Raw genomic sequence first — 26,729 nt, 5'->3', positions numbered from 1 at the left:
CACACACACACACACACACAAAGTAATGGAGCTGGGTATGGTGGTGCATACCTGTAATCCCAGTACTTGGGAGGCTGAGACAAGAGGTACACAGGTTCACAGGTTCCAGGCCAGCCTCAGCAACTTAGCAAGGCCCTAAGCAACTTAGTGAGACCCTGTTTCAAAATAAAAAGTAAAATAGGGCTGGAGGTACAACTCAGAGGTAGAATGCCCCTAGGTTCAATCCTTAGTACTGCAAAGAAAAAGAAAAAGAAAGAAAAAGAAAACGTAATGGGGCTTTTCTTATCCTACCTGGAATAAGATTTGTCTTTTAGTTGCGTTCTTGGGATCAATGCAGAATAGGTATACTCTAAATATGGCAAGAACACCTATTTTAGTAAGTCATCTTCCCAGATAGCCAAGCCACAGACTTTGCCATTCTTGACTCCATCTCCCTCACCTTCTAGTCATTGTATCTACCCACTGCACTGTGTGTGTTTTTTTTTTTTAAGCTTTTGGTTTATGTAGAGTCCTTCCACTTTTCTTCATCATCACTGCTACTATCCCAGTTCATGTTAATATCACCCATCTGCAGTAATATAGGAGAAAAAGAGATTGCAGATATTCCAGCACTACAGAAAAGGAATGCCAACTATATCTTAAGTACTGTTCTGGGTATTGGAGAAAGAGCAATAAATTTAAAAAGTCCCAGGCCCCATGGACCCACAGTCCAGTGACAATAAAAATGTGTATTCAAGCCAGGCATGGTGATGCATGCTTGTAATCCCAGCATTCGGGAGGCTGAGACAGGAGGACAGTGGTTGGCGGACAGTCTCAGCTACTTAGTGAAGCCCTCTACAACTCAGTGAGACCCTGTTTCAAAATAAAGAATAAAAAAAAGGGCAGAAGGTGTAGCTCGGAGGTCAAATGCCCCTGGGTTCCATTCCCCAGACCCGCAAAACAAAAACAAAAACAAAAAAAAGTGTGTATTCAAATGGCAGCTGGACAATTTAATATGAATTTATAGGATAGCCAAGCTTGTTATATAAACTTTACCTTAAACCAGGCATGATGGCACACACCTGTAATCCCAGTACTTGGGTGGCTGAGACAGGAGGATCACAGGTTCAACACCAGCCTCAGCAACTTAGACCCTCAACAAATTAGTGAGGAATAGTTTCAAAATTAAAAAAAAAAAAAAATTGGGCTGGGGGAGTAGCTCAGAGGTAGAACATCCCTGGATTCAATCTGTAGTATCACAAAAAACACACACACACTTCACCTTATTTAGAGAGTATCTTGCAATCGCTGGCACTAAGAGCTTCCTGGTATACCTAGTTAAACTCCATGGAACCCTGACTTCAGAAAGTTAGCAAAATCTGGAATCTGCAAATATTTACAGAAATTTTAAAATATCAAGTTCCCCCTGTTACAATGGGCTAAGTAATTGACCAAAAGAGCTACACGTTTACTGTGCTCCTACACACTGGTACTACTACATACTGATTTCAATGGTGCCATCTTATGTTATAATACAGAACTACAGGACCTAAAAAAACTATTTAATTATAAAATCTGAAAATAGCAAACACTAGAGTCCATCAAAAGATATAAAAAGGGCCAGAGGCAGTGGTGCATGCCTATAACCCAGCTACTCAAAAGATTCAGGTAAGAGGATCTTGCAAGTTCATGGCCAGCATGGACAACTTGGCAAGACTGTTTCAAAATAAGAAATAAAAAGAGACAGGCTGCAGTAGCACAGGCCTGTAATCCCAGTATTTATAAAAGGTTGGCAAGTTCGTGGCCAGCCTCAGCAACATTGTGTGGCTCTCTGCAACTTAGCAAGACCCTGTTTCCAAAAAAAAAAAAAAATGTTGGAGATATAGCTTAGAGGTAAAATGCGTCTGGATTCAATCTCCAGTACCACAAAAATAAAAATAAAAATAGAATAAATTAATAAATAAATAAGAAAAAGACTAGAGATAAAACCAGGTGTAGTGATGCATGTTTATAATCTTAGTACTAGAGAAGCTGAGACAGGAAGACCTCAAGTTTGAGGACAGCCCCAGCTAGTAGTGAGATTCTCATCAACCTAAGGAGACCCTGCTTCCTAATAAGAAATAAAACCAGGCTGGGGGTGTAGCTTGAAGGTAGAATGCCTCTGGGTTCACTCCCTAGTACCATAAAAGAGGGGGGTTGCTGGAGATGTAACTCGGGAGTAGAGCCCTCCTGGGTTCAATCTCCAGAACTGCATAACAAACAAAACCTGGTATTATTCTCTACTCTGGTGTACAATGAATGGAGGCAGAGGAATGTGGCAACTCTGTGCTCCCACTCTATTTTGCCATGAACATAAAATTGTTTTTAAAGGAAAGTCTATTATTTGAAAACACTTACTGCTTCCTTTCTGAACATACATTGGCAGTGTTGAGCTGGTTTGCAGAAATGTAATAGCAATCTCAAAGTACACTTTCTTTCCTATTACTTTAAGATGTGTTCTTGTTTCAGCAACATATCTTTTAAATCCTAACCAGACAGTCTCTTAGTATAAAGACACTCAGTCCCTACAAACCACTAAATTTGACTAAGAAAACCACTGATCTGCTTTTCTCCCAAATTTTGCCTTTCAAAGAAATTTCAAAAACAAACAGAAACATTCAATATATAGTCTATGTATGTGGCTTCTTTCAATTAGCATAATATTCTGAAGTCATCCATCTGGTTGAATCCACTAGCTGTTCACTTTTTATTGTTGAGCAGTATTCTATCAGATGGATGCATCACATTGTGTTTGTATACTCACCAGTGGATGGACACTTGAATAGTTTTTAGCTACCATGAATAGTAACACTATAAACATTCATATCAAAGTCTTTTGGAGACATACTCATCTCTACTGAGAAGTGGATTTGCTAAGTCATGATATGTTTATTTTTTTAGGAAACTGCCAAATTTTATATATATATATATATATATATATATATATATATACATACATACATACATATATATATATAGTACACACACACACTTTGATTGGTGCATTTTAATCATACACCATACACTGCATTGAGGTTTAGTATGGTAGGAACACACATGTACACAGCACAGGGTACATTTCCTCCAGATCCAGCCCTGCTCCCCCCATTTCTCCATTTCCCCATTCACAGTACTGAAATTGGTATTGCGAGCTTCATGAGTATACTTAAGATTGTTGGAACTGATTCCTTCATCAAGTCTCCTCCCTCCCCAAATCCCTTTCCATTATTCTACGAGTATTCCCCTCATTTATTTGAAGTCTCTTGTTTGTCGGTTTCTTTCTAGCTTCCACATATGAGAGAAAACATATGACCCTTCACTTTCTGAGACCAGCTGATCTCACATAGCAGAATAATTCTCTAGTTCCACCCATTTTCCTGCAAATAATATAATTTTATTCTTCTTTATGGCTGAGTAAAATTTTATTGTGTGCATATAGCAGTTTTGTAAGCTGACATTCACCAAGGCTGGTTCCAGAGTTTGGATGTTGTAAATTGTGTTGCTATAAACAAAGAAACAAATGCATGTATTACTATAATATTTTGACTTCTTTTGTAAAGGTACCGAGGAATGGTATAGCTGGGTCATATGAAGATCCCTATCTTCGGAAGAACCTCCAAGTGATTTTCATAGTGGCTGTACTAATTTGCTATCCCACCAACAGTGTCTAAGGGTTACTATTTCCCTACATCCTCACCAGCATTTATTATTGCTTGTATTCCTGACAATCGCTATTCTAACTGGAGATTCCACAGATGGAATCTCTGTGTACTGTTGATTTGCACTTCCCTGACTGCTAGTGATGTTGAAGTTTTTTCATGTACTTATTGGTCATTTGTATTTCTTCTTTTAGGAAGTGTCTATTTAGCTGGATTGCTCATTTTTTGACTGAATTTTAATTTTTTTTGGTGTTAAATTTTTAATTTCTTTGTATATTCTAGATATTAGTCCTCTATCAGAGGACTAGGTAGCAAAGATTTTCTCCCACTCTGTAGGCTCTCTTTTCAGACTCTTAATCATTTCCTTTGCTGTACAGAAGCTCATTAATTTCATGCAATAGATGCTCAGTTTCACTTTTTGAGCTTTGGGGAGCTTATTGAAGAAGTCTCTACCAGTGCCTATATGTTGGAGAGTTGATCCTATGTGTTCTTCTAGTAAGTGGAAAGAGAAGCTGCCAATCTTTCCCAAAAAACTACACAATTTTACACTCATACCAACAATGTATGAGGTCTCAGTTTCCTTAATGACAATTCTTTTGTATTTCAATTTAGGGGGTATGTTAGTGGCATTTTACTATGGCTTTAATATTTAATTATGGTGAACTTCTATGGCTTATAGTCTTGTTTTCCAAATACAGTCTTTTAAAGTGAAAATTGGTTTAGTTTTGTTTGTTTTGTTTTTAACCAGAGGCACTCTACTTCTGAGATACATCCCAGCCCTATTTTATTTTTTTACCTTGAAGCAGTTCACTAATTTACCAAACGCTGGCCTCAAATCTGCAATCATCCTGTCTCAGCCTTATAAGTACTAGGACCACAGATGAGTGGCATGCCAGGCTAGGTTTTTTAATTTTGGTGAAATTCATTTTTATCGATTTTTGTTAATGGATCATAATTTTCGCATTATATCTAAAAATCATGAATAGCTGGGCGTGGTGGTGCACACTTGTAATCCCAGCATTTGGGAGGCTGAGACCGGATGATCACAGTTCTCGGACAACCTCAGCTACTTAGTGAGGCCCTCTGCAACTCACTGAGACCCAGTATTCAAAATAAAGACTAAAAAATAGGGCAGGAGGTATAGCTCAGAGGTCGAATGCCCCTGGGTTCCATCCCCACACCCGCAAAAAAAAATAAAAATAAAAATAAAAATAAAAATAATAATAATAAATATCATGAATATTTATTTCTATGCTTTCTTCCAAAAGTTTTAGTTTTAGTTCTTATAATTAGGTCACTGCTCTTATATTTTCTTCAACAATTTTTCATTTTATACTTAAATCTATTACTCATTTTTGTGTATAGTGTGAAGTAAGAGACTGTGAATCTTTTTTTTTTTAACATGGATATAAAATTGTTCTAAAACAATTGCTGACTAACCATTTTCTCATTTTTCTTATTGTATTGCCTTAGCATCTTTCTCCAAATCGATTTCAGTGTTTGGGGTACTGGTTCCACAATTCCTGGTGTATAACAAAATTCATAGATATACAAGTCTCTTAGATAAAATGGTAAGGTAGATCTGGGCATGTGGCGCACACTTATAATCCCAGCATTTGGGAGGTTGGGAAAGAAAGATCACAGTTCAAGGCCAGCCTCAGCTACTTAGTGAGGCCCTTTGCAACTCAGTGAGCCCCTGTTTCAAAATAAAGAATTAAAAAAAAAAAATAGGGCTGGGGTATAGCTCAGAGGTAGAATGCCCCTGGGTTCCATCCCGAGTACCATACACACAAAAAAATAAATAAAAATAAATAAATAATTAAAATGGCATAGTTTTGCACATATATACGCCCATAAACTTTAAATCATCTTTAGATTATTGATAATATCTAATATAAGATAAATGCTCTGTAAATAGTATGCTGTCATTATTTTTTTTCTTTTAATTTAATTTTATTTTTTTTTATTGGTGCACTGTATTCATACATCATAGTGGGATACAAACTTTTGTAGACATACATGCACACATCGCCCAGTCAGCCCCCACCCAATCCCCACCCCATTCTCTCCCCATCCCTCCTTCCCATGCTTGGCTTAGTGGTTGACATCTAGTATTATAGCAATTTATCCAAAATTAAAAATGATAACCTCACATAACAGTTTCATTTGTCTGATACCCAGCTTTTGATGACTTAGAGATAACATTTCAATATTTTTTTTTGCTTTCTTTCTTACCAGAGAATATTTTTTTTCTATTTTTTTTAGGTGAAACTATCATATATTTATATATTTATTTTTCAGAAAAAAAATCTATCCTAATATGGAATATGAACTCTAGATACCCAAAACGATCTTGAAAAAGAACAAAGCTAGAAGATATATATTTTCTGATTTCAAACCATATAAAGCTACAATAATTGAAACAGTGTAGTACTGTTCTAAAGGCAGATATATAAACCATTGGAGTTAAATAAAAGCCTAAATTCTTCCCTATATTGTCAAGTTATTTTTGACAAGGTTTCCACGAACATTTGGTGGTGGAAATAATAATCTTTTAACTAAATATTGTTGAAAAATAATAATTACATGGAAAATAATAAAATTGGACCCTTACCTAATCCCATATACAAGTATTAACTCAAAATAGATAAAAGACCTAAATATAGTGCTGTCATTATTTAGAAAAAAAAATCACAAGAAAAAAGTCTATACATGTTCAGTACAGATGTGATTTTCCTAGAAATTTTAAACCCACAGTTGAATTCACAAATAGGAAACCCACAGATAGAAATGGCTAACTACATCTCTGAGTTTATTTCATAACTTCATTCCATCCTACTGATCTATTGGACTATGACTATAGCTTTATAGTAAGTTTTTTTTATTAATTTATTTTTTAAATTGGTGCATTGTAGGCATATATCAATCACATTGGAGTACAAGACTTGAGAGGATATACAAGCACACATCCAATTAGCCCTCCTCCAGCCCCCATCCCATTCCCTCCCCCTCCCTCCATCCCATGCTTCTTTGGTGATTTACTTTGATACATTTGTTTATGTACCTCCTGCGTTTTAAAGAGGCTCCGTCCTCCAGTATTACATACCCTCTGATTGGTCACATTAGTTGCTTCACTACAGGGCCCTTTCTATAGCTCAACCTCTTCCTGTTGCCCTTTTCTTCCCAGTTATTGCTGATTAAGAGAAGCGTCTGATTTATATTTTCTGCGATATTTCTCTGTGCATGCTGTGTTGCAAGTACCGATCCCACTCTTGATGGTCCCAGTAGTGGCCTGGCTACTCAGTGGACTGATCCAGACCTCGCTGGCTCAAGCAGCGGCCTTGCCTCATGGGAGGCCCCAGTTCTGGTCTCGCTGGCCCCTGCACCGGTCTAACCCCTAAGCTGGCTTTGGTCCCGGCCTTGGAGGCCACAGGAGTGAACTTGCCTCACGCCAGGCTCCGATGCTGGCCATTGGCCCCTGCACCGGTCTAACCCCTTGGCAGGATTCCAATCCCGGCCTCGGAGGCCCCAGCACCGGCCTAGCCTCACGGCAGGCTCCAATGCCGGCCTCGTTGGCCCCAGCACCGGCCTAACCCCTCGGCAGGTTCCGTTCCCAGGTTAGGAGGCCCCAGCACTGGCCATGTCTCAAGGCAGGCTCCGATGCTGGCCTCGCCTCACGGCAGGCTCCGATGCCGGCCTTGCTGGCCCCAGCACCGGTCTAGCCCTTCGGCAGGTTGTTATCCTGGCCTCGGAAGCCCCAGTACCAGCCTTGCCTCATGGCAGGCTCCGATGCCGGCCTCGCTGGCCCCAGCACCGGCCTAACCCCTCGACAGGCTCTTATCCCGGCCTCGGATGTCCCAGTAGCGGCCTTGCCTAACGGCAGGCTCCAATGCCGGCCTCACTGGCCCCAGCACCGGCCTAACCGCTCGGCAGGCTCTTATCCTGACCTCGGAGGCCCCAGTACCGGCCTTGCCTCAAGGCAGGCTCCAATCCCGGCCTCAGAGGCCTCAGCACCGGACTTGCCTCACGGCAGGCTCCAATGCCGGCCTTGCTGGCCCCAGCATCGGCCTCACCCCTCGGCAGGCTCCAATCCCGGGCTCGGAGGCCCCAGTACCGGCCTTGCCTCATGGCAGGCTCCGGTGCCGGCCTCGCTGGCCCCAGCACTGGCCTAACCCCTCGGCCGGCTCCGATACTGGCCTCGGAGGTCCCAGCACCAGCCATGCCTCACGGCAGGCTGCGATGCCGGCCTCACTGGCTCCAGCACCGGCCTAACCCCTCAGCAGGCTCTTATCCTGGCCTAGGAGGCCCCAGTATCGGCCTTACTTCACGGCAGGCTCCAATGCCAGCCTCGCTGGCCCCAGCACCGGCCTAACCCCTCGGCAGGCTCTTATCCTGGCCTCGGAGGCCCCAGTACCGGCCTTGCCTCAAGGCAGGCTCCGATGCCGGCCTCGCTGGCCCCAGCACCGGCCTAACCCCTCGGCAGGCTCTTATCCTGGCCTCGGAGGCCCCAGTACCGGCCTTGCCTCAAGGCAGGCTCTGATGCCGGCCTCACTGGCCCCAGCACCGGCCTAACCCCTCGGCAGGCTCTTATCCTGGCCTCGGAGGCCCCAGTACCGGCCTTGCCTCAAGGCAGGCTCCGATGCCGGCCTCACTGGCCCCAGCACCGGCCTAACCCCACGGCAGACTCTGATCCCGGCCTCGGAGACCCCAGCACTGGTCATGCCTCACAGCAGGCTCCGATGCCGGCCTCGCTGGCCCCAGCACCGGCCTAACCCCTCGGCAGGCTCTTATCCTGGCCTCGGAGGCCCTAGCACAAGCCTTGCCTCACGGCAGGCTCCAATGCTGGCCTCGCTGGCCCCAGCATCGGTCTAACCCCTCTGCAGGTTCCAATCCCGGCCACAGAGGCCTCAGTAGTGGCCTTGCCTCACTGAAAGCTCCGATGTTGGCCACTGGCCCCGGTGCCCGCCTAACCCCTCAGCAGGTTCCGATCACTGTCTCTGTGGTTATTATTTCAAAGGTTCCAGGTGTAATGTAACAGATCTCTGCCTCCCCTGAGTATTGGCCACTGGCATTGCCACTGCCTCCACCGTTTCAAATCCTTCCCAGGCTCTTTTTCCACTCTGAATGTTGTCCAGTGTTCCTAAGCGTGCGTGATGGTAGCATTCGACATTTGGTGTAATTTCTCCAAAAAAAATAAAGTTGGTAAGATCTGGTTTCTGCTTCTCCTGAATACAAGTCTCCACCACCATCGCGGAGAACTCTTTCGACACTGCATTTCTCCTTGGTCTCCGCTAAACTCTCTCCTTATATGTGATGTCTGAGATTCTTAACAATATAGAGAAATAGCAGTCCTCTTTCGCGGCGAATTTTTCCATAAGTTTCAGTGCATTCAGATAAGTTTTGTCTGCATCTCCAGTGTCCTGGCATCTATAACGGCTTTCTTACCTCCTCTCCGATATTTTTCTTTATCTTTTTCTGTTCTGGGCCCGGTTTCTCCAGGGGTCTGGCTGCTGGCCCAGGGCCCAGAGTCCCGCGACCCGGGCCCCAGCTGGCGTGCCCCGCGCGCGACCCCTGCCCAGAACCCAGCTTCTTACTGGGCCCGGTTTCTCCAGGGGTCTGGCGTGCTACTCTCAGTTCGGCCTGGGGCCCAGAGTCCCGCGACCTGGGCCCCATCTGGCATGCCCCGCGTGCGACCCCCGCCCAGAACCCAGCATCTTACTGGGCCCGGTTTCTCCAGGGGTCTGGCGTGCTACTCTCAGTTCGGCCCGGGGCCCAGGGTCCCGCGACCCGGCCCGGCTTTTGTGCACCGCGCCGACCCCCGCCCAGAACCCAGTGTCTTACTGGGCCCGGTTTCTCCAGGGGCCTGGCGTGCTACGCGCAGTTCGGCCTGGGGCCCAGAGTCCCACAACCCGGGCCCCAGCTGGCGTGTCCCGCGCGCGACCCCTGCCCAGAACCCAGCGTCTTACTGGGCCTGGTTTCTCCAGGGGTCTGGCGTGCTACGCGCAGTTCGGCCCAGGGCCCAGGGTCCCGCGACCCGGGCCCGGCTGGTGTGCGCCGCGCGCGACCCCCGCTTAGCTTATAGTAAGTTTTGAAGTCAGGAATTATAAGTCCCCTTATTTGTTTTCAAAAGTGCTTTATCTCTTCTGGGTCCTCCAAATTTTTGTGTAAATTATAAAATTAGCTTCTCAATTTCCACAAGAAAGTTATTGGTATTTTGATAGCAACTGCACTCAATCAATAGTTTTATCAGTTTGGGTCTTCCAATTCATAAAAATGGCACATCTCTCAATTAGAGATGATTTGAAATTTCTATAACATTTTATAGTTTTCAGTATATAAAAATCCTCATTTATTGTAAAACAAATTTTTTACTTAATATTTAAAACTGGAAGCAAATTATAATAGCAAGCCTTACACAATTTATTTTAAAAGCATCTTAATTTAACTTTATCATACCTTACATTCAACACTAGGACATACAGTGAAGAATGAACAAACAGGAAGGCTCTATTATCTTGTAAAGTCTAAAGGTTATAACCCATTCATAAAATTAAGCAAGTAAAAAGCTAATTCCTACCTCAAAGAAGATATTTGTCTTCATTGAAATTCTCACAAAAGGTTTTGATAGCAAAAACTAAATATGGTTTTTCTTGCCTAACTCCTATCAAACCCAAGAAAATTCTATAACTAGTGTCATGTCCACAAAGCACATTTTTATAAATAAAGCTTAGTATTGGAAACACAATGGTTTATACCAAATCTGGTCTTTCCTGTCTCAAATTTTATAGCATGATCTTTGTCACCAACTACATATACATAAGCCTTCGTGTCAACATTCCTGCCAAATAAAATGGAGTTGAGGGTCTATTACATGTTCATGTCATAAAGTTGTTTTTATTCTTTGTTTTTGTTTGTTTGTTTGTTTGTTTGTTTGTTTTTTACTGCTGGGAATTGAACCCAGGGCTTTGCTTACACTAAGATGTATTCTACCACTGAGCTACACTCCTAACTCCATGAAAGATTTTTTTTTTTTTTTAATTTGAGGCCGAAGCCAGGTAAGGCAGCCTATAATCCCAGTATTTGGGAGGCTGAGACAGATGATCATAGTTTCAAGGCCAGAAGTGTGCAGTAACTTAGCACTTAGCGAAACTCTGCTTCAAAATTCAAATTAAGGCTGGAGGTATAGCTCAAACTTAATTACAGAGGTGTAGCCCTCGTAATCTCAGTACTTAGGAGGCTGAGACAGAAGGATGACCAGGAGGACTGCAGATTTGAATTTAGCCTTAGCAACTTAGTGAGACCCTGTTTTGAAATAAAAAAATAAAAAGGGCTAGGTAGAATGTCCCTATGGTCAATCCCCAGAACCAAAGGGGTAGGAGGATTAAAGCTGGGTACAGTGGTATATACCTATAATCTCAACTACTCCAGAGACTGAGGCAAGAGGATTGCAAATGCAAGGCCAGCCTGGGCAACGTAGTGAGATGCAGTCTCAAAATAAAACTAAAAAAGGTTGGAGAGGAAACTCACTGGTAGAGCAATTGCCTGGCATCTATGAAGCCCAGGGTTCAGATCCCAGGGTGGGGAAGTATGAGTATTTAACAAATGCGTTTTGATGAGAAATTCTTTTTTGTGTGGTGGTGGTGGAACTGGGATTGAACTCTGGGGTATTCTCTACCTCTGAGCTATACCCCTAACCCTATTTTATTTTTTATTTTGAAACGGAGTCTTGATAAATTGTCGAGGCTGACCTTGAATCTGCTTTCCTTTTCTCTCAGCCTCCCAAGTACTGGGATTACAGGTGTGCACTACCACTCCCAGTTGAGAAATTCTCTTTTATTTTACTTATTTATTTATATTTTTTTGGTGGTACTGGGGTAGAACCCAGGAGCTTTTTTTTACCTCTGGGCTATAAACCCTGACCTATTTTATACTTTATTTGGAAATAGGGTCTCACTAGTTGCTGAGAGCCTCACTAAGTAGCTGAGGCTGGCTTTAAACCTGTGTAATCCTCCTGTCTCAGCCTCCCAAGCGCTGGGATTATAACCGTGCACCACCATGCCCGTCATGAGAAATTCTCTTTTAAAATACAAAAATAAAATCATTCTGCATGTTCATACCAGAAGCCATATACAATGAGAGTTTATAATTATACTACTTATAATAACAAAAAACAGAAATTAAATGCCCATTGACAAGAGCAGACCGTTTAAATTGTAGTATATTCATAGTATTAAATATTGTAGCAAAAATGAACTACAGCTATCTACATGCAATAAGGTAATAAATATCATAAAAGTAATGTTGTATGGGGAAGTCCCAGAAGACAATAAGCAGTATAATTCCAAGCAAAATGAACATATTATTGGACAGTATCAGTTATTATACTAAAAAAGAACCCACACATCATTGTGGTTTAAATACAGAATGGTCCCCAGAAAAGCTCATGTATTGACAATGCAAAAATGTTCCAAGGTGAAATGATGAACTGGGGGCTCATCTCATTGGTGGCAAATCTGCTAATGGATTAGTAAGTGTCAGGGTGGTAAGTGCAGGCAGGTGAGTTGAGGCTGGAGGAAGAGGTCACTGGGCGTGTGTGGCTTGAGGACTCCCCGGCCCTGTCCCTTCCTCTCTTTCTTTCATCTGCCCTGAGCTGAGCCGCTGTCCTTGGCCATGCCTCGCCACCATGATGTCTCTGCCTTGGAGCCAGCCGACCATGGACTTAACCTCTGAAACCATGGAACAGATAAACCTTTTCTCCTCTAAGTTGTACTTATTGAGTATTTTGGTCACCGTGATGAAAAGCTGACTAAAACAAACAAGAGGAAAGAAAATCTGGGCGTGGAGATGCATGCTTGGATCACAGGTTCGCGGCCGGCCTCAGCTACTTAATGGGCTCTCCACAACTTAGCAAGACTTGGTTTCAAGATAAAGAGTGAAAATAAGGCTAGGGGTGCAGCTCAGAGGTAGAGTGACCCGGGGTTCAATCCCCAATACTGCAGGAAAAAAAATATTTTTCCAGAAGTTTAATAGAAAATTCAGAATGTCTTCAAATTTTTTTTAAAATATGGAACGCTTCACAAATTTGCATGTCATCCTTGCACAGGGGCCATTACTAATCTTCTCTGTATCGTTCCAATTTTAGTATATGTGTTGCTGAAGCAAGCACAGAATGTCTTCAAATTTTAAAAAAAAGTGTTTACCTTTGCTTCTGTTCAACTGCTTTGTCCAAGTGCTGAAAGATATTCTGAAACAAGGTGCAGCTGGATCGACTGTTAATGGTATATCCATATCCTCTTTTCCAATATTGTTTCAGATCATTCAGATACTCTAATACCTAAAAATAAATTTAAAATTATTCTCAATATTTTTTCATAAATGCAGCACATTTCCTGGTTTAATCATAATTCTCTCTTATATTACAGAAGTATAATTAAGTTATGGAACTTGGGATGGATAGATTATCCTGGACTACCTAGGTGAGCCTAATATAATCTTGTAAGACGCAGGAACAGAGAAAAGATAAGTTACCAGGAAGTGGTTCAGGAGCATGAAAGGGGACACAGTCTATACACCTATAGACTACTAGTGCTCAGCATCCTACAGCGATCAGCCACTGAGGGCCCTTTATATTCCTTCCGACCACCCACTGAAGCCAGGCCCTGCACCAGCACAATGACAGTGTTATTATCTTTGAGCTGTTGCCGCTGGATTAAGCCTCTGAGTAACAAATCAAAGCCCTTGCTTATCTTTAACTGTACACCAGCTCTCAGCTTAAAAGCTTACACCAGCAGGAAAATGGTATACCTCTTTTCAAATTTTGAGATTAAATTTTGAAGTTAATAACTGATTTCCATATGAAATACAGAAGGTTTTTGTGTATGTAAGGAATAACTATGGCTTTAGAAGTCTATAATCCTAGGGCGGTGATGCACCCTTGTAATCCCAGTTCTTGGGAGGCTGAGAGAGAAGGATAGCAAGTTTGTAGCCAGCCACAATCACAAACTGAGTGAGACACTATTTCAAAAATAAAACATGGTATAGGGCTGGGGATGTAGCTCAGAGGTAGAGAATAGCCCTGGGTTCAATCCCAAGTACCACATACAAAGAAAGTCTATAATCCTGTATGATCCATAACTACAATGCTTAAGAAAATAACACTTTCCTATCCCACCTCTTTCGCTCCCAACACCCCAGAATTGACCAGAATTTACATCCCTTAAAGTCACCAGAAAACTATCTGTCCTCTTTTTAGCGTCCAAAAGTTAGAGAATAAAGAGAAAAAAGGGAAATGAAACAGGCAAATATGAATTGCAGGTGAATTACTGCCACCACTAGGTGGAACGCAGAACTCAACTTCTCATGAAAACTGTTAGGACTCAGGGCCTTGGAAAATCATTGATTCTGAGTTTGGCTTCCTATAAAAAGAGTAATTTGGATTATACTGACTATACAACCCCTTCCAGCAATAAAATTTAGTGATGAGTTCAACAGGTTAAAAGTTGGGGCAGGGTAGAGAGAAGTCAAATTGCCATGAAAAGAGTGTTTTCTAGAGTTTTACAAACTCAAAACATTTACAAGTAAATGAAACCTATTTGGACAATTTAAAGAAAATTAAGTTAGTAACAAGACAGTTTATGTTCCCTCACTTTGCTTACTTTCAGAAAAGCTGCTTTAAGTAAGAAACAAACAAGCAAACAAAACCATGAAGAAACTGAAAAAGCAATACTTACCTTCGCATCATCTATGTCAAAAACGTCACACCAAGGAGATTTAACACCTCTAATTGCCAGGTCAAATGAACAGGTGAAAAAAGCTACCTGGATTAAATCTGGGTGAAAAAAAAAAAGTCAAATGCTGTAGGTTAGTAGTTCTTGAATTTTTCAAAAGCTAAATATCTATAGATTGCTCTTTGCAGGATGGCTGAAGAAACTGGTATGTTTAGTTTGGTAAAGAGACCCACCACCACCACCACCTAGCAAAGAATTGAGACTTGCTCTGTACAATCTAAAGGGAAGAACTAGAACTATTGGTAAGAAACCATGAGGAGATATACATTTCAGTCCAATAAAACTAAGACACATTCTATAAATGGTAACTTTTTTCAGCTTTTAAAACAATTTGTTCACACCTGCAATGTCAGTGCTAGGGAAGCTGAGAATTGAGACCAACTCACAGGATGAGGCCAACTTCAGCGACTTAGCAAGACCCTGTTTCAAAATAAAAAATAAAAGGGGTTGGGGATGTAGCTCAGAGGTAGAATGCTCCTAGGTTCAGTTTCTAGTGTGGGGAGGGGGGGAGATCAAAACCTAGGAACACCCCACCAAGAAAAAGTTAAACCAAGTAATAAATTTTGTTAATTTTGTTAATTTATTCTGTTAATTTTAGAAAGTTGGGAAAGGAGAGCTAATGTATGGAGGTTTTAACCCGCAAGTTGAAAATTAGGACTAACAAAGTACATTCACTGAACATTTATTTTTTTATTTTTTGGTGATACTGGGGTTCCTGGAAGCCCTTCTACCTCCGGGCTACACTCCCAGACCTATTTTATACTTTTTATTTGGAAACAGGGTCTCTTAAGCCAGCACTACTGCTGACTTCGAACCTGCGCGATCCTCCTGTCTCAGCCTCCCAAGCGCAGGGATTACAAGCGTGCGCCACCACGCCCGGCTGAACAATTTTTTAAAACTATACAGTAGCTCATATTATAGCTAAGAAAAAGCATAAAGAGAGACCTATATAACAGAAGAAGACTACAGAAAATAGAGAAGAGCAGAGCAAGTAAAGGGGCAGGAGAAAGGTGAAGCAGAGTCCACAGAAGAACGAGAAAAGAAAAATCACACACCAAAGAGGGAGTGGAAGGCTGGGAACAGCATCAGTTTTTGACACTTAGCTGCTTAAATGATTTTGAAACTGGATTTCAAAAATAAGTTATCTGGAGCTTTCATATTGCTAATTCACTGGTTATGTTCCTTTAGATTATATGTGGGTATGAAGAAAGGGATAAGGGAAGGAGTTCTGAGACCACAGAAGATTTTATAGTAGAACAAAATCATTGCCTGCTCTCCAATCAAGAAGCCCATGACATAATGCCAGGGAGAAGGGGAAAAAGGCAACTGTAGGGACTGCCTTCATTGCTTTGATTTTTCTTTAATTTTACTCTCTTTCTTCTTTCCCAAGCAAAAATGGAACCAAAAACTAATTGATGTTACATGCTTCCTGTACTAGTTCCAAATTTAAAGAGTTCCCTTGAGATGGTATACAGGACAAAAAAAAATACATTTCAGTGGGACTATACATGAAATCCACTCAAAACCTTTGCTTATGTAAAGGGAAGGTTTTATAATCCCAATACCTAAGATGATAAAGTGCCTATAAGTACCATGCATGTTGAAGGGCCTGATTCATTTAGACTCAAAGTTCTAGTTCTCAAACTAAGGAAGTCAGCTCAAATGGTATACTCTTTAACCAGAGAGGAGGTGACAAAAATTTGCAAAAAAGTATTGGAAGTATAGGGAGGAAAAAAAACCTAAGATGAAGACTGAGGCTATGAGATCTAACTCTACCATTAGGTATCATGTGCAGTCACTAGAATAGGTTTCAGTTTGCCCACCTACAAAATATAAAAGCTTGATACATGACATATTTTCTTTTTTTCTTTTCTTTTTTTTTTTTTTTTGTCGGTACTGGGGTTCCTGGAAACCCTTCTACCTCCGGGCTACACTACCAGACACCTATTTTTTATATTTTTATTTGGAAACAGGGTCTCTTAAGCCAGCAAGGCTGGCTTCAAACCTGCACAATCCTCCTGTCTCTGCCTCCCAAGTGCAGAGATTACAAGCGTGCGCCACCACGCCCGGCGTGATACATGCTCTTAATGATTTATGGCTGACTTAACTATTATTGCCACTTTTTTTTTTTTTTTTTTGAGGGTCTGGAGATGGAACTCAGGGGCATTCAACCTCTGAGCCATACCCTCTGCCCTATTTTTTATTCTTTATTTTGAAACAGGGTCTCACTAAGTTGCAAAGGGCCTCACTAAGTAGCTGAGGCTGTCTTTGAACCACAATCCTCCTGTCTCAGTCTCCCGAATGCTGGGATTACAAGCATGCGCCACCACACCCAGCTCTATTATCACCACTTCTGACTTCTTGGTCAACTTTATAAAAACCTCAAAAATATTTAAGATGGATTAGAGATATAAACATTAAAAAACAATAGAAAGTTGAGCATGATGGCTCATGCCTGTAATCCCAGTACATTTGAGGCTGAGATAGCAGGACTCTCAATAACCTCAAGAGACCCTGTTTCAAAGTAAAAAATAAAAAATAAAGCCGGGCGTGGTGACGCTCGCTTGTAATCCCGCTTGGGAGGCTGAGACAGGAGGACTGCACAAGTTCGAAGCCAGCCTCAGCTACTTAGTGAGGCTCTCAGCAACTTAGTGAGACTCTGTTTCCAAATAAAGTATAAAATAGGTCTGGGAATATAGCTTGAAGGTAGAAAAGCCCCTGGGTTCCACCCCCAATACCACAAAAAAATAAAAAATAAAAAAAGGACTGAAGGTATATCTGAGAGGTAGAATGTCCTTTGGTTCAATCTCCAATGGCACAAAAATAAAAAAGACAATAGGAAAATAAAATAATTTTGTGATAAGAAAGTAATGCTAGGTAGAAACCACAACGAAGAGAGAGATGACCATACAAAAGATGTAAACTTCTATACTATCAAAGGTACCATAAGCAAATCTAAAATAGAAGCAAGTGATTTAGAGAAAATACTAGCAACATACAATGAACAAGGGACTAATGCTTTGTTAGAGAATATTAAAAGAAAGTTAACACACCTACCACACACAATAAGAAGTGTGTGTTAGTTACTAGGGACTGAACACAGGGACATTTTACCTCTGAGCTACATCTCCAGCCCCCCCACCCTTTTTTCTTTTTATTTTTTTGAAACAGGGTCTCACAAAATTACGGAGGGCCTCACTAAACTGCTGAGGCTAGCTACAAACCTGTGATCCTCCTATCTCATCTTCCCAAGTACTGGGATTACAAGCGTGGGCCACCACAGGGGACCCTAAGTCTCTAGGTTTGATTCCCCAGCACAAGAAAACGAGGAACAGAGGGAGGGAAAAGGGAAGAAAGAGAGAAGACAATGTTAAACGAAAAGGCAACTGTCCAAAGAAATCAATGGATAACAATAAACATATTTTTTAAATGTCCATTTTCAGAAGTAATAAAGAAATGTAAACTATAGCTAGATATTATTTTTCATTAAACAAATCACCTAAATTGGTGTTAGATGATAGGGAAACATTCTTATATAGTATTGATGTAAATTTTTACCACACCTTCAGAGAATAATTTGGAAGTCCATGTTGAGATGTAAAATATTCATCCTTAATAATCCAGCAATTTCATCTATTATTATTTATCTTATAAACTCTCCAAGTATGAAAAACAAACAGCAAGAATGTTCACTGTAATATCATTTGACAATAAAACCTAAGAAAAGCTGGGTGTGCTGGCTCACACTTGTAATCCCAGTTACTTGGGTGTCTGAGACAGGAAGATTGCAGGTTCAGGACCAGCTTCAGCTACTTAGTGAGGCCCTCTACAACTTAATGAGAGAGATCCTGTTTCAAAATAAAGAATAAAAAACAGGGTTGGTGGTGTAGCTTGGAGGTAGACTGCCCCTGTGTTCAATCCCCAGTTCTGTAGAAATAAATAAATAATAAATCCTAAGAAAATTTTCAGTATGAAATGGTTTTCTATAAAAAGAATATGGACTATACTTGTTCCACCCTCTGACAGAGTTAAATCAGATGATGGGTAAGTTCTAACTAGCACTGACCCAGAAATCAAGCCACATGTCCTATGAAATACAAGAACTTATAATGGAATGAGACAGATCTATATGTACAGATATATTGCCAAGGAAAAATAAATTACAAATAATATATACAGATCATCTCTTTATATTAAAAAAAAAGATATTCCAATGGAAAATTATTGAGTAGTTACTATGCCAGGAGTGTGCTAAATGTTTTGCATAAATTAATTTCATAATCATCTGAGGCAAGCAGAGTTCCTATATCTGTTTAACAAAGAAGGAAACTGGAATAGAGATATTAAGGATCTTGCCAAAATCAGTCTACAGTAAAGTCAAGATTCAAAGACAAATGGTTCATTCCAAAATCTACAATTCAACCCCAAGCTTATACTACCTCCAAAGAGAAATTGCTCTTACTCACTCTACCAGTAAAACACAAATAATCCTTCCCAGAAATAAATGTCGTTTTTAAACTATGTGTATTTGTATGTGTATGTACGCAGTGAATCGAACCCAGGGCCTTAAGCATGGTAGGCAAGCACTTTCCCACTGAGTTATATCCCTAGCCCTAAAAGTAGTTTATAAACCCTACTCAACAATTTATTTAGTGTGTGTGTGTGTGTGTGTGTGTGTGTGTGTGTGTGTGTGTGTGAGATACTTGGGATGGAACCCAGGGGCTTTCTACCTCTGGGCTACACTCCCAGACCTATTTTATATTTTATTTGGAAACAGGGCCTCACTAAGTTGCTGAGAGCCCCACTAAGTAGCTGAGGCTGGCTTTGAACCTGTGTGATCCTCCTGTCTCAGCCTCCAAAGTACTGGGATTACAAGCGTGCGCCACCATGACCAGCCTACTCAACAATTTAAATCCCCACTAAAAGAATGGCTAGAAACTGGTATACTTATATAATGGATTTATGTAAGTTTAAAATGTAGGACTAGCCAGAGGTATATATAGCTCAGTGGTAAAGAACTTGCTTAGCATGTGTAAGGCCCTATGTCAATCCCCAGGACTATAAATAAATAAATAAATAAATAAATAAATAAATAAATGAGAATTACAAACATTAAAAACTAAAACTGCATAAAATAAAAATCAGACCCTTATACCATTCTTAAAAATTTTCAATCTGTAAGACAATATCCCATGTATATATAGAAACATAAACACTGGCATGGGATGGATGAGTTGAATGTTTACTTCATAACAATGATAGCCTCTGGAGAGGAGCAGGATCCAAGAGAGGGACCAGTGGACCTCAAGTTACTCGGAGCAACCAACTGAAGGGTAACTTAATACTTTTTAGCCAGGTATGGTGGCACACACCTGTGATCCCAGTACTCGGGAGGCTGAGACAGGACGGTCACAGGTGTGAGACGAGCCTTAGTGAGACTCTCAGCAACTTAGTGAGATTGTTTCAAAATAAAAAATAAAATAGAGCTGGGGTTGTAGCTTGGAGGTAGAAAGTCCCCCTGGGTTTAATTCCTAGTAACACACACAAAAATTTATTTTGGAACTGGGTATTGAACCCAGGGACATTCGACCTTTGAGCACCCCCAGGCCCCCCCTTTTTTTAAAAAAAAAAATAAGCTCTTATTAAATTACCAAACACCTGGCTATAACATTAAAATTTGATAAAACTGAGTTGTAAATATAGTGTTCCTTAATTAAGTCTTTGTTTACACCCTATATTTGAATTATTTCCCAATAAAATAATTTCTAAGATCTACAGGTGATCCCAATGTACAGCCAAAAGAAAATACTAAATTACAAATACTAGTTGAGGCATCTTCATTTGGGGTCCTTATAAAGCATCCAGGCTCCTTAACTGACAGATTCTAATCTACTTTCTCCCCTACTCTCACCTCAGTATCTCCTACTTCCAGTCCTTTACAAATTAATTCACAATATATGAAATATACAATCATTGTATGTGTGTGTGATGTCAATATCTGCTCCACAGACTATAAATTCCTAGGAAACATGAAAAAGTCTCTTATTTTCTAAATTTCCCATTGCCAGATGACCATGTGCCCTGTTTTCCACTTGCGTTCCCAGCATAATTATGAATGGTGCTCTCTTTCACTCTCAAGTGTCCCAACTTGTATGATTAACTGCAGTCTGTCCATCCACCATACCACCTTATGACAAACATAACTATTCATCTTTTCAGTATCGCTATATATAAAAGCCTCAAAAATTACCACGTTGCTTTTCACTTTCTAAGCCTGACTACTCTCACACATTAACATGTACTTATGAAAACTGTTTCAAAAGCTAAAGGATTGGAAGCCAGATGTGGTGGCGCACGCTTGTAATCCCAGTATTTGGGAGGCTGAGACAGGAGGATCCTGGTTCGCAGACAACCTCAGCTACTTAGTGAGGCCTTCTGTAACTTAGTGAATAAATAAAGAATAAAAATAAAGTTTCAAAATAAAGAATAAGCCGGGCGTGGTGGCGCACGCTTGTAATCCCCACGCTTGGGAGGCAGAGACAGGAGGATAGTGCAGGTTCGAAGCCAGCCGCGCTGGCTTAAGAGACACTGTTTCCAAATAAAAATATAAAATAGGTCTGGGAGTGTAGCCCGGAGGTAGACAGGCTTCCAGGAACCCCAGTACCATCAAAAATAAATAAATAAATAAGAAGAAGAGGAGGAGGAGGAGGAAGATGAGGAGGAAGGAAGGAAGGAAAGAAAGAAAGAAAGAAAGAAAGAAAGAAAGAAAGAAAGAAAGAAGAAAAAAATAGGTCTGGGGGTGGAGCTCAGAGGTAGAATGCCCCTAGGTTCAAACCCCAACACCATAAAAAATAATAATTATAATAATAAAAACCATAGGTCTGTTACTGAGCAGAAGAAGAGTCTGGATAATGTGCTTAATGAGGACCTTTGCAACTAAGTGAGACCCATTTTCAAAATAAAGAATAAAAAATTGAGCTCCGAGGTAGAATGCCCCAGGTTCCATCCCCAGCACTACAAAATAAATAAATAGATAGATAAATAAATAAATAAATAAATAAAGCTAAAGGATTGGGCTAAGGTGTAATGCAGTGGTAAAGTGCTTGCCTTACATGCCCAATGCCCTGGGTTCAATCCCTAGTACCAAAAAATAAAAAAGAAAACAAGCTTAAAAAGCTAAAGGATTTATGTTATTTTCTCTTTGTATCAACTTACAAAGAGATAATTCAGAAAAAGTAATTTTTATTTTATAAGTAATGCTTAGAGTTGAGACTCTCAAAAAATCAGGCAGGGCGTGGTGGTGCAGCTTGTAATATCCCTGCACTTGGGAGGCGGAGACAGGAGGATCGCGCAGGTGAGAAGCCAGCCTCGCTGGCTTAAGAGACCCTGTTTCCAAATATAAATAGAAAAATAGGTCTGGGAGTGTAGCCCGGAGGTAGAAGGGTTTCCAGGAACCCCAGTACCACACACACACAAAAAAAAACCAGAATATACTAAGAATCTAACATATTATTAACTTACATAAGAGTCAAAGAACATGCTAATCTGCATTTCTGAAATAAGAACATGCTAGGATTGCAGGCATGTACCTGACCTGCAATTCTAGCACTTGGGAGGCTGAGCAGGTTCACTGTCAGCCTCAAAAACTTAGCAATGCCCTCTGAAACTTAGTGAGACCCTGTTTCAAAACAAAAAATAAAATAAGGCTACAGGTGTAGCTCAGAGGTAAAATGCCCCTAGGTTTAATCCCCAGAAACACACACACACACACACACACACACACACACACACACACACACACATATCTAAATGTAGCAAGTATGAGAGATATAATTTTATTGACCCAGACATATTATTTTCTTAATGTAAATTTAGTTGTAGGCCTTTAAAAGGAATAGCTCTGTTTCCTTATTTTTTCATTTTCATGCTTACAGTTGTTTGAACCACAGTACAACTGAAAGATAACAGACATATTACCTGCATTTAAATCCTTTACTGGTACTTGCAAGGCAGCTGCAACCTTTTTTAAAGTGTTCTGCATTTCTGGTCCAGTTTTGAAGGCTTCTACGTGAAAAAGAGCCGTTGCATTCCTCTCTACTTCAGTCAAAAACTTCTCACAATGGTCAAAGAACCTCATTAGCTTGTCATTAATTCTTGGAGGGCCACATTCCATATCTGAAAGAAAAAAAATTATATACACGTAAATCACTGATATAAATGATCATTTCAAAATACTGAAATTTTATTTCAGGTGTGAAAAAGAAGTAGTTTCCCACCAAATTACTAAGGATGGATCTAAACCTACAGTCCTCCCATCTCATCACAAAAATTCTAGAATTTGTTTGACTTAACACCTTGCTAATCTGCATTTCTGAAACAAGAACATATTAATCAAGAAAGACAAGGGATAAAATTATTTCCCATTATTATTCATGAGAGAATGTGCTAGAAAAGACTAACATTAAAAGCAGAACATCACAAATAAAATGTTAAGGCAATACTACTCAATGAAATAAAGGTAGCTGAAATGGATGTTTTCTCAGACAACAAAAATAATTAGGAAAGTCATAAAAAAGTGCAAAACTGTATAAAAGTACGGTTAGGCACAGGCACAGAAAACTTTAGAAAGCAAACTAAAAATTAATAGTTCCTAGGTAGGTGAGAGAGAATAAAACAAATTAGGTCTCTAAGATAAGCCAAAGTCTAAGTTAAAATTATCTCTAAGATAAGCCAAAGTCTAAGTTAAATATTTTATTTTCTCAACTCTCCCAATCCTATGTTCACTCTTCAAAAGATTCTGCTTTATAAAAACAACTAAAACAGCACAAAATTCATTATTCATTCAAGTTTACTATGTGCTGGGTGCTTCTGATCTGGCTTATTTTCTAACTGAAACTCCTCAAAAAGGTTCCGCTTTACAATTTAGTATGTTACATTATTTCCTCAACTTCAACAAATAGGTATTCTAAAAGCATTTATAACTATGCTTCAACTATTGGGGAACTTTTTGTTTTTCCAGTCATATTCAAAACATATCTCAACCATCATTTCTCTAATTATTCACCATGAAAAAGGTACCAGGTATCAGTTTTCTTACAGAAAACTGAAAGTTATACCATTTTGCTTTGGATATGTGTATAAAAATACACTGCCTGAAACAGATAATTCTGCCTATTTTAATTGCCAGTTTGATTACAGTTCTTAAGACAATACACTGACTAGGAAAAAGAGAGCTTTGTCATCTTTTTCTCTGGTCTTAAATTATGATTTCTCATGTGGATCTGAATGTTTAATTCTTGTCATTATCTAATTACTGCTGCTCTTTAAACAGAAACAAAGGCATTGTTCTGTCTCCATAAAAACACCAAATCTAATTCAGTGATCTCAGTGTATACGACAGGCAAAACAATTGTCTGTAGATAATGAAGTGGCTATGCAAAGGGTTTAATCCCTGAGACTGAAACTGTAAGGGCTAATTTTATCCTAAACTCTTCTGATCCCTTTCTACTCCTAAACTAATGACAATCTTCACAATTCACTTATTCCAAGAGGTTCTGCTGTGATGTATATATATACTATATAGTATACACTGATGTATTAAAATACATTTTACTTTGAACATTCAGTTAATTTAAGTAATTTATAGGGAACTTTCACCTGAACTAATGGAAAAATCTAGCTATAATTAAAAAGCACATTCAACAAGTAAACAAAAGTCAGCTGACCAAGTTACCCACAAAGCAATAACATGACACGCAGTCAGTGGAGAAATCCCTTGCAGATGGTTTAACTGCTAGGGGAGAAAGGACAAGCCAGTCCACTTTAAATTTTCTGCTTTCCACTTGGACTTTGAAGCTAAATATTGTTCATTCCTTCAACTTTTACCTTAAGAGCTATGAGCAACTGTTAACACTTGCTTATCTCTCTGGCACAAAAATGTTACATGTCTTTATTCTGATCAGGTACATTACAGGACAACTGGAAGCTGTATAGTATAATGATTAAGAGAGCAAGCTCTGAATCAGGCTTCTTGGGTCCACTCTTAGCTGTAAAAAAATGTACAAATAATCTATTATGTGTTTCAGTTTCCTCATCTGTGAGGTAAGAGAGAAAATACAATCAGCTTCAGAGAGTATTTATAAATATCAAGAGAAATAAATGTGAGGCATGCCTGGCATACAATAAGCAATAAGTGCCTGCTATCATTGTTGTGACTATTAAAACATTTTCTGATGGAAAAAGCACCATTCTTGAAAAACAGAAGACCTGGATTCTGGGTCTGACTAGTTCTCACCCTAGAGAAGGACAGTCAAGGAGGCCTATTCTTGGGCTCAGCTTCTTCACCTGTGAAATAAATGGATCCTACTATATAATCTCTCCATTTTTTTAAAAAGTATAATTAACGGAATAAATTGGCAAGGTACTGCCTATAATCATGGGCCACTGATAAAATGGGGAGAACGCTATAATAGTAACTACAAGAACAAAACAAAAATAAAAAGCAGGTATATAGAAGAAGGCTTGCATACAGCTTCTGAAAACAGGGTGCAAGGCTAGAACTGACACCTGAAAAGGCTTATAAGTAAGAAAAAAACTATTATCCAAAGAAAGAAAGTTCTAGATTTTACTTTTTTTAAGCTGTGTAGTGGTGCACACCTGTAATCCTGGTAACTTGAGTGGCTGAAACAGAAGGATAGCAGGTTTAAGGCCAGCCTCAGCAACTTAGTGAGACCCTGTTTCAAAATAAAACAGAACTGGGAGTACAACACAGAGGTAAAATGCCCCTGGGTTCAACCTCCAGTACCCCATTAAAAACAAACCAAAAATGTTCAACTGGAAAACTAGCTACCAGGGAGGGAAGTTGGGTAAGCTGGCACTCAAGAGAGGGCAATTCAATTTGGGGCTGGGACATCAAAAACGTGGAGAGAAGCCGGGTGTGGTGTACGCACGTCTATAAGCCCAGTACTTGGAAGATGAGACAGAAGGTTCGCAGGCCCCAGGGCAGCCTCAGCAAGTAGTTTGACTCTCATTACCTAGAGAGAACCTGTTTCAAAAAGTAAAGTTTGACTGGGCGTGTAGTTCGGAGGTAGAATGCCCCTGGATTCAATTCCCAGTACCAAAAATACATTAAAAATGTGGGGAAGCGATCTCCTCCTCCTCCTCCTCCTTTCCGGCCGGATCCCCATCGTCCTCTACAGCAATCCAGCATGTAAGAGGTGCTAAATTCATACCGAATGGATGAATAAATGCGCATGTGTGTGAAGAGAGCTAAATCCACAACATCCTGTGCCCAGAGGGGGCACAGCAGGACGGGTGGAGGACTGGGAACAGAAGAAAATGATGAGAAGCTGAGTCTGGGGGAGAGCAGGGCGGGGAAGGCAGGACGGATTCGGGCCGGGCAGGTCCTACGCCCTCCGCTCGCGGTCACCTGCGACGTCCGGCGGCGGCAGCCCAGGATGGTAGTGCTGCCACAGCCCCTGCAGGAAGGCGGCGCCGCTGTCCACGCAGCGGTGCTTGGAGCTGGTGATGAGCCGCAGGCGGCCGTAGTTCTCGCGGCTGAAGAGCGCGGGGAAGAGCGCGGCCAGCCGCAGCGCCAGCTGTCGCATGTCCTGCCGGCCCTTCTCCACCAGCTGCCCGTCCATCCAGTCGGCGTACCACAGCGGCCAGTCGGCCAGCGCGGCGCCCGGGCTGCGGGCCCGCAGCAGCCCGTGCAGCTGCCTCAGCTTGCCGATCTGCTTGGCCGTGGGGTAGCGGGTGCCGTGGCGGATGAGGGCGACCAGCTGCACCGGGGTGCAGGTCCCCTCCAGCAGCTCGGGGTCCCGCCGCGGCGCCTCGGGGTCCGCCAGCAGCCCGGGGTTGACATCCTCGTAGCGAGTCTTGGTGCCGAAGTAGGGGCTGAGCGCCTGGGCCACCGGGCCGCTGGGCTCCGGGACAGAGCAGCGCGCGAACGACGAGAGCAGCGCCGCAGCCAGGGCCGCGGCGGGTGCTACGGAGGCCCCGAGGCGGCGACAGGGACCGCAAAGCATCTTGCCGGCCGCCCGCGGCCCGCGGCGCGCGCCTGCGACCCCGACTTCCGGATCCGGCGGGGGCGGGGCCTGGGCGCACTTCCGGCCTGGGCTCCGCGGAGTGACAGCTTGCTCTCCCGGAAGACTCCGGGGATGCTCTGCACCTGCGGCAGGTGGAGGTGGAGTCGGCTGAACCCCGAGCGTGGGAGGGCTTCCTCTTCGCTGGCGCCGCTCCGATTCACTTCAAAGACTCCCCTGCT

The 26,729-nt window shown here is 41.4% G+C and overlaps 1 protein-coding gene across 1 annotated transcript in view; it reads right to left on the bottom strand.

Annotated features, from left to right (window-relative positions):
• MINPP1 (multiple inositol-polyphosphate phosphatase 1) overlaps positions 1–26,490 on the bottom strand; it is a gene marked incomplete at both ends in the record, with an annotated part of 32,229 nt that extends 5,739 nt beyond the window's left edge. The window contains 4 exons of the mRNA XM_080695376.1: positions 12,878–13,011; positions 14,408–14,505; positions 22,442–22,639; positions 25,893–26,490. Coding sequence (XP_080551502.1) covers positions 12,878–13,011; positions 14,408–14,505; positions 22,442–22,639; positions 25,893–26,490 — 1,028 coding nt within the window. The remainder of the gene's footprint in view (positions 1–12,877; positions 13,012–14,407; positions 14,506–22,441; positions 22,640–25,892) is intronic.
• Between the last annotated feature and the right edge of the window lie 239 nt (positions 26,491–26,729).

This window comes from Muscardinus avellanarius (genome assembly GCF_963383645.1).
Source record: "Muscardinus avellanarius genome assembly, chromosome: 4".
Taxonomy (NCBI): Eukaryota; Metazoa; Chordata; class Mammalia; order Rodentia; family Gliridae; genus Muscardinus; species Muscardinus avellanarius.
Note: the sequence above shows the minus strand (reverse complement) of the source record. Positions and strands in the feature narration are given on the sequence as shown.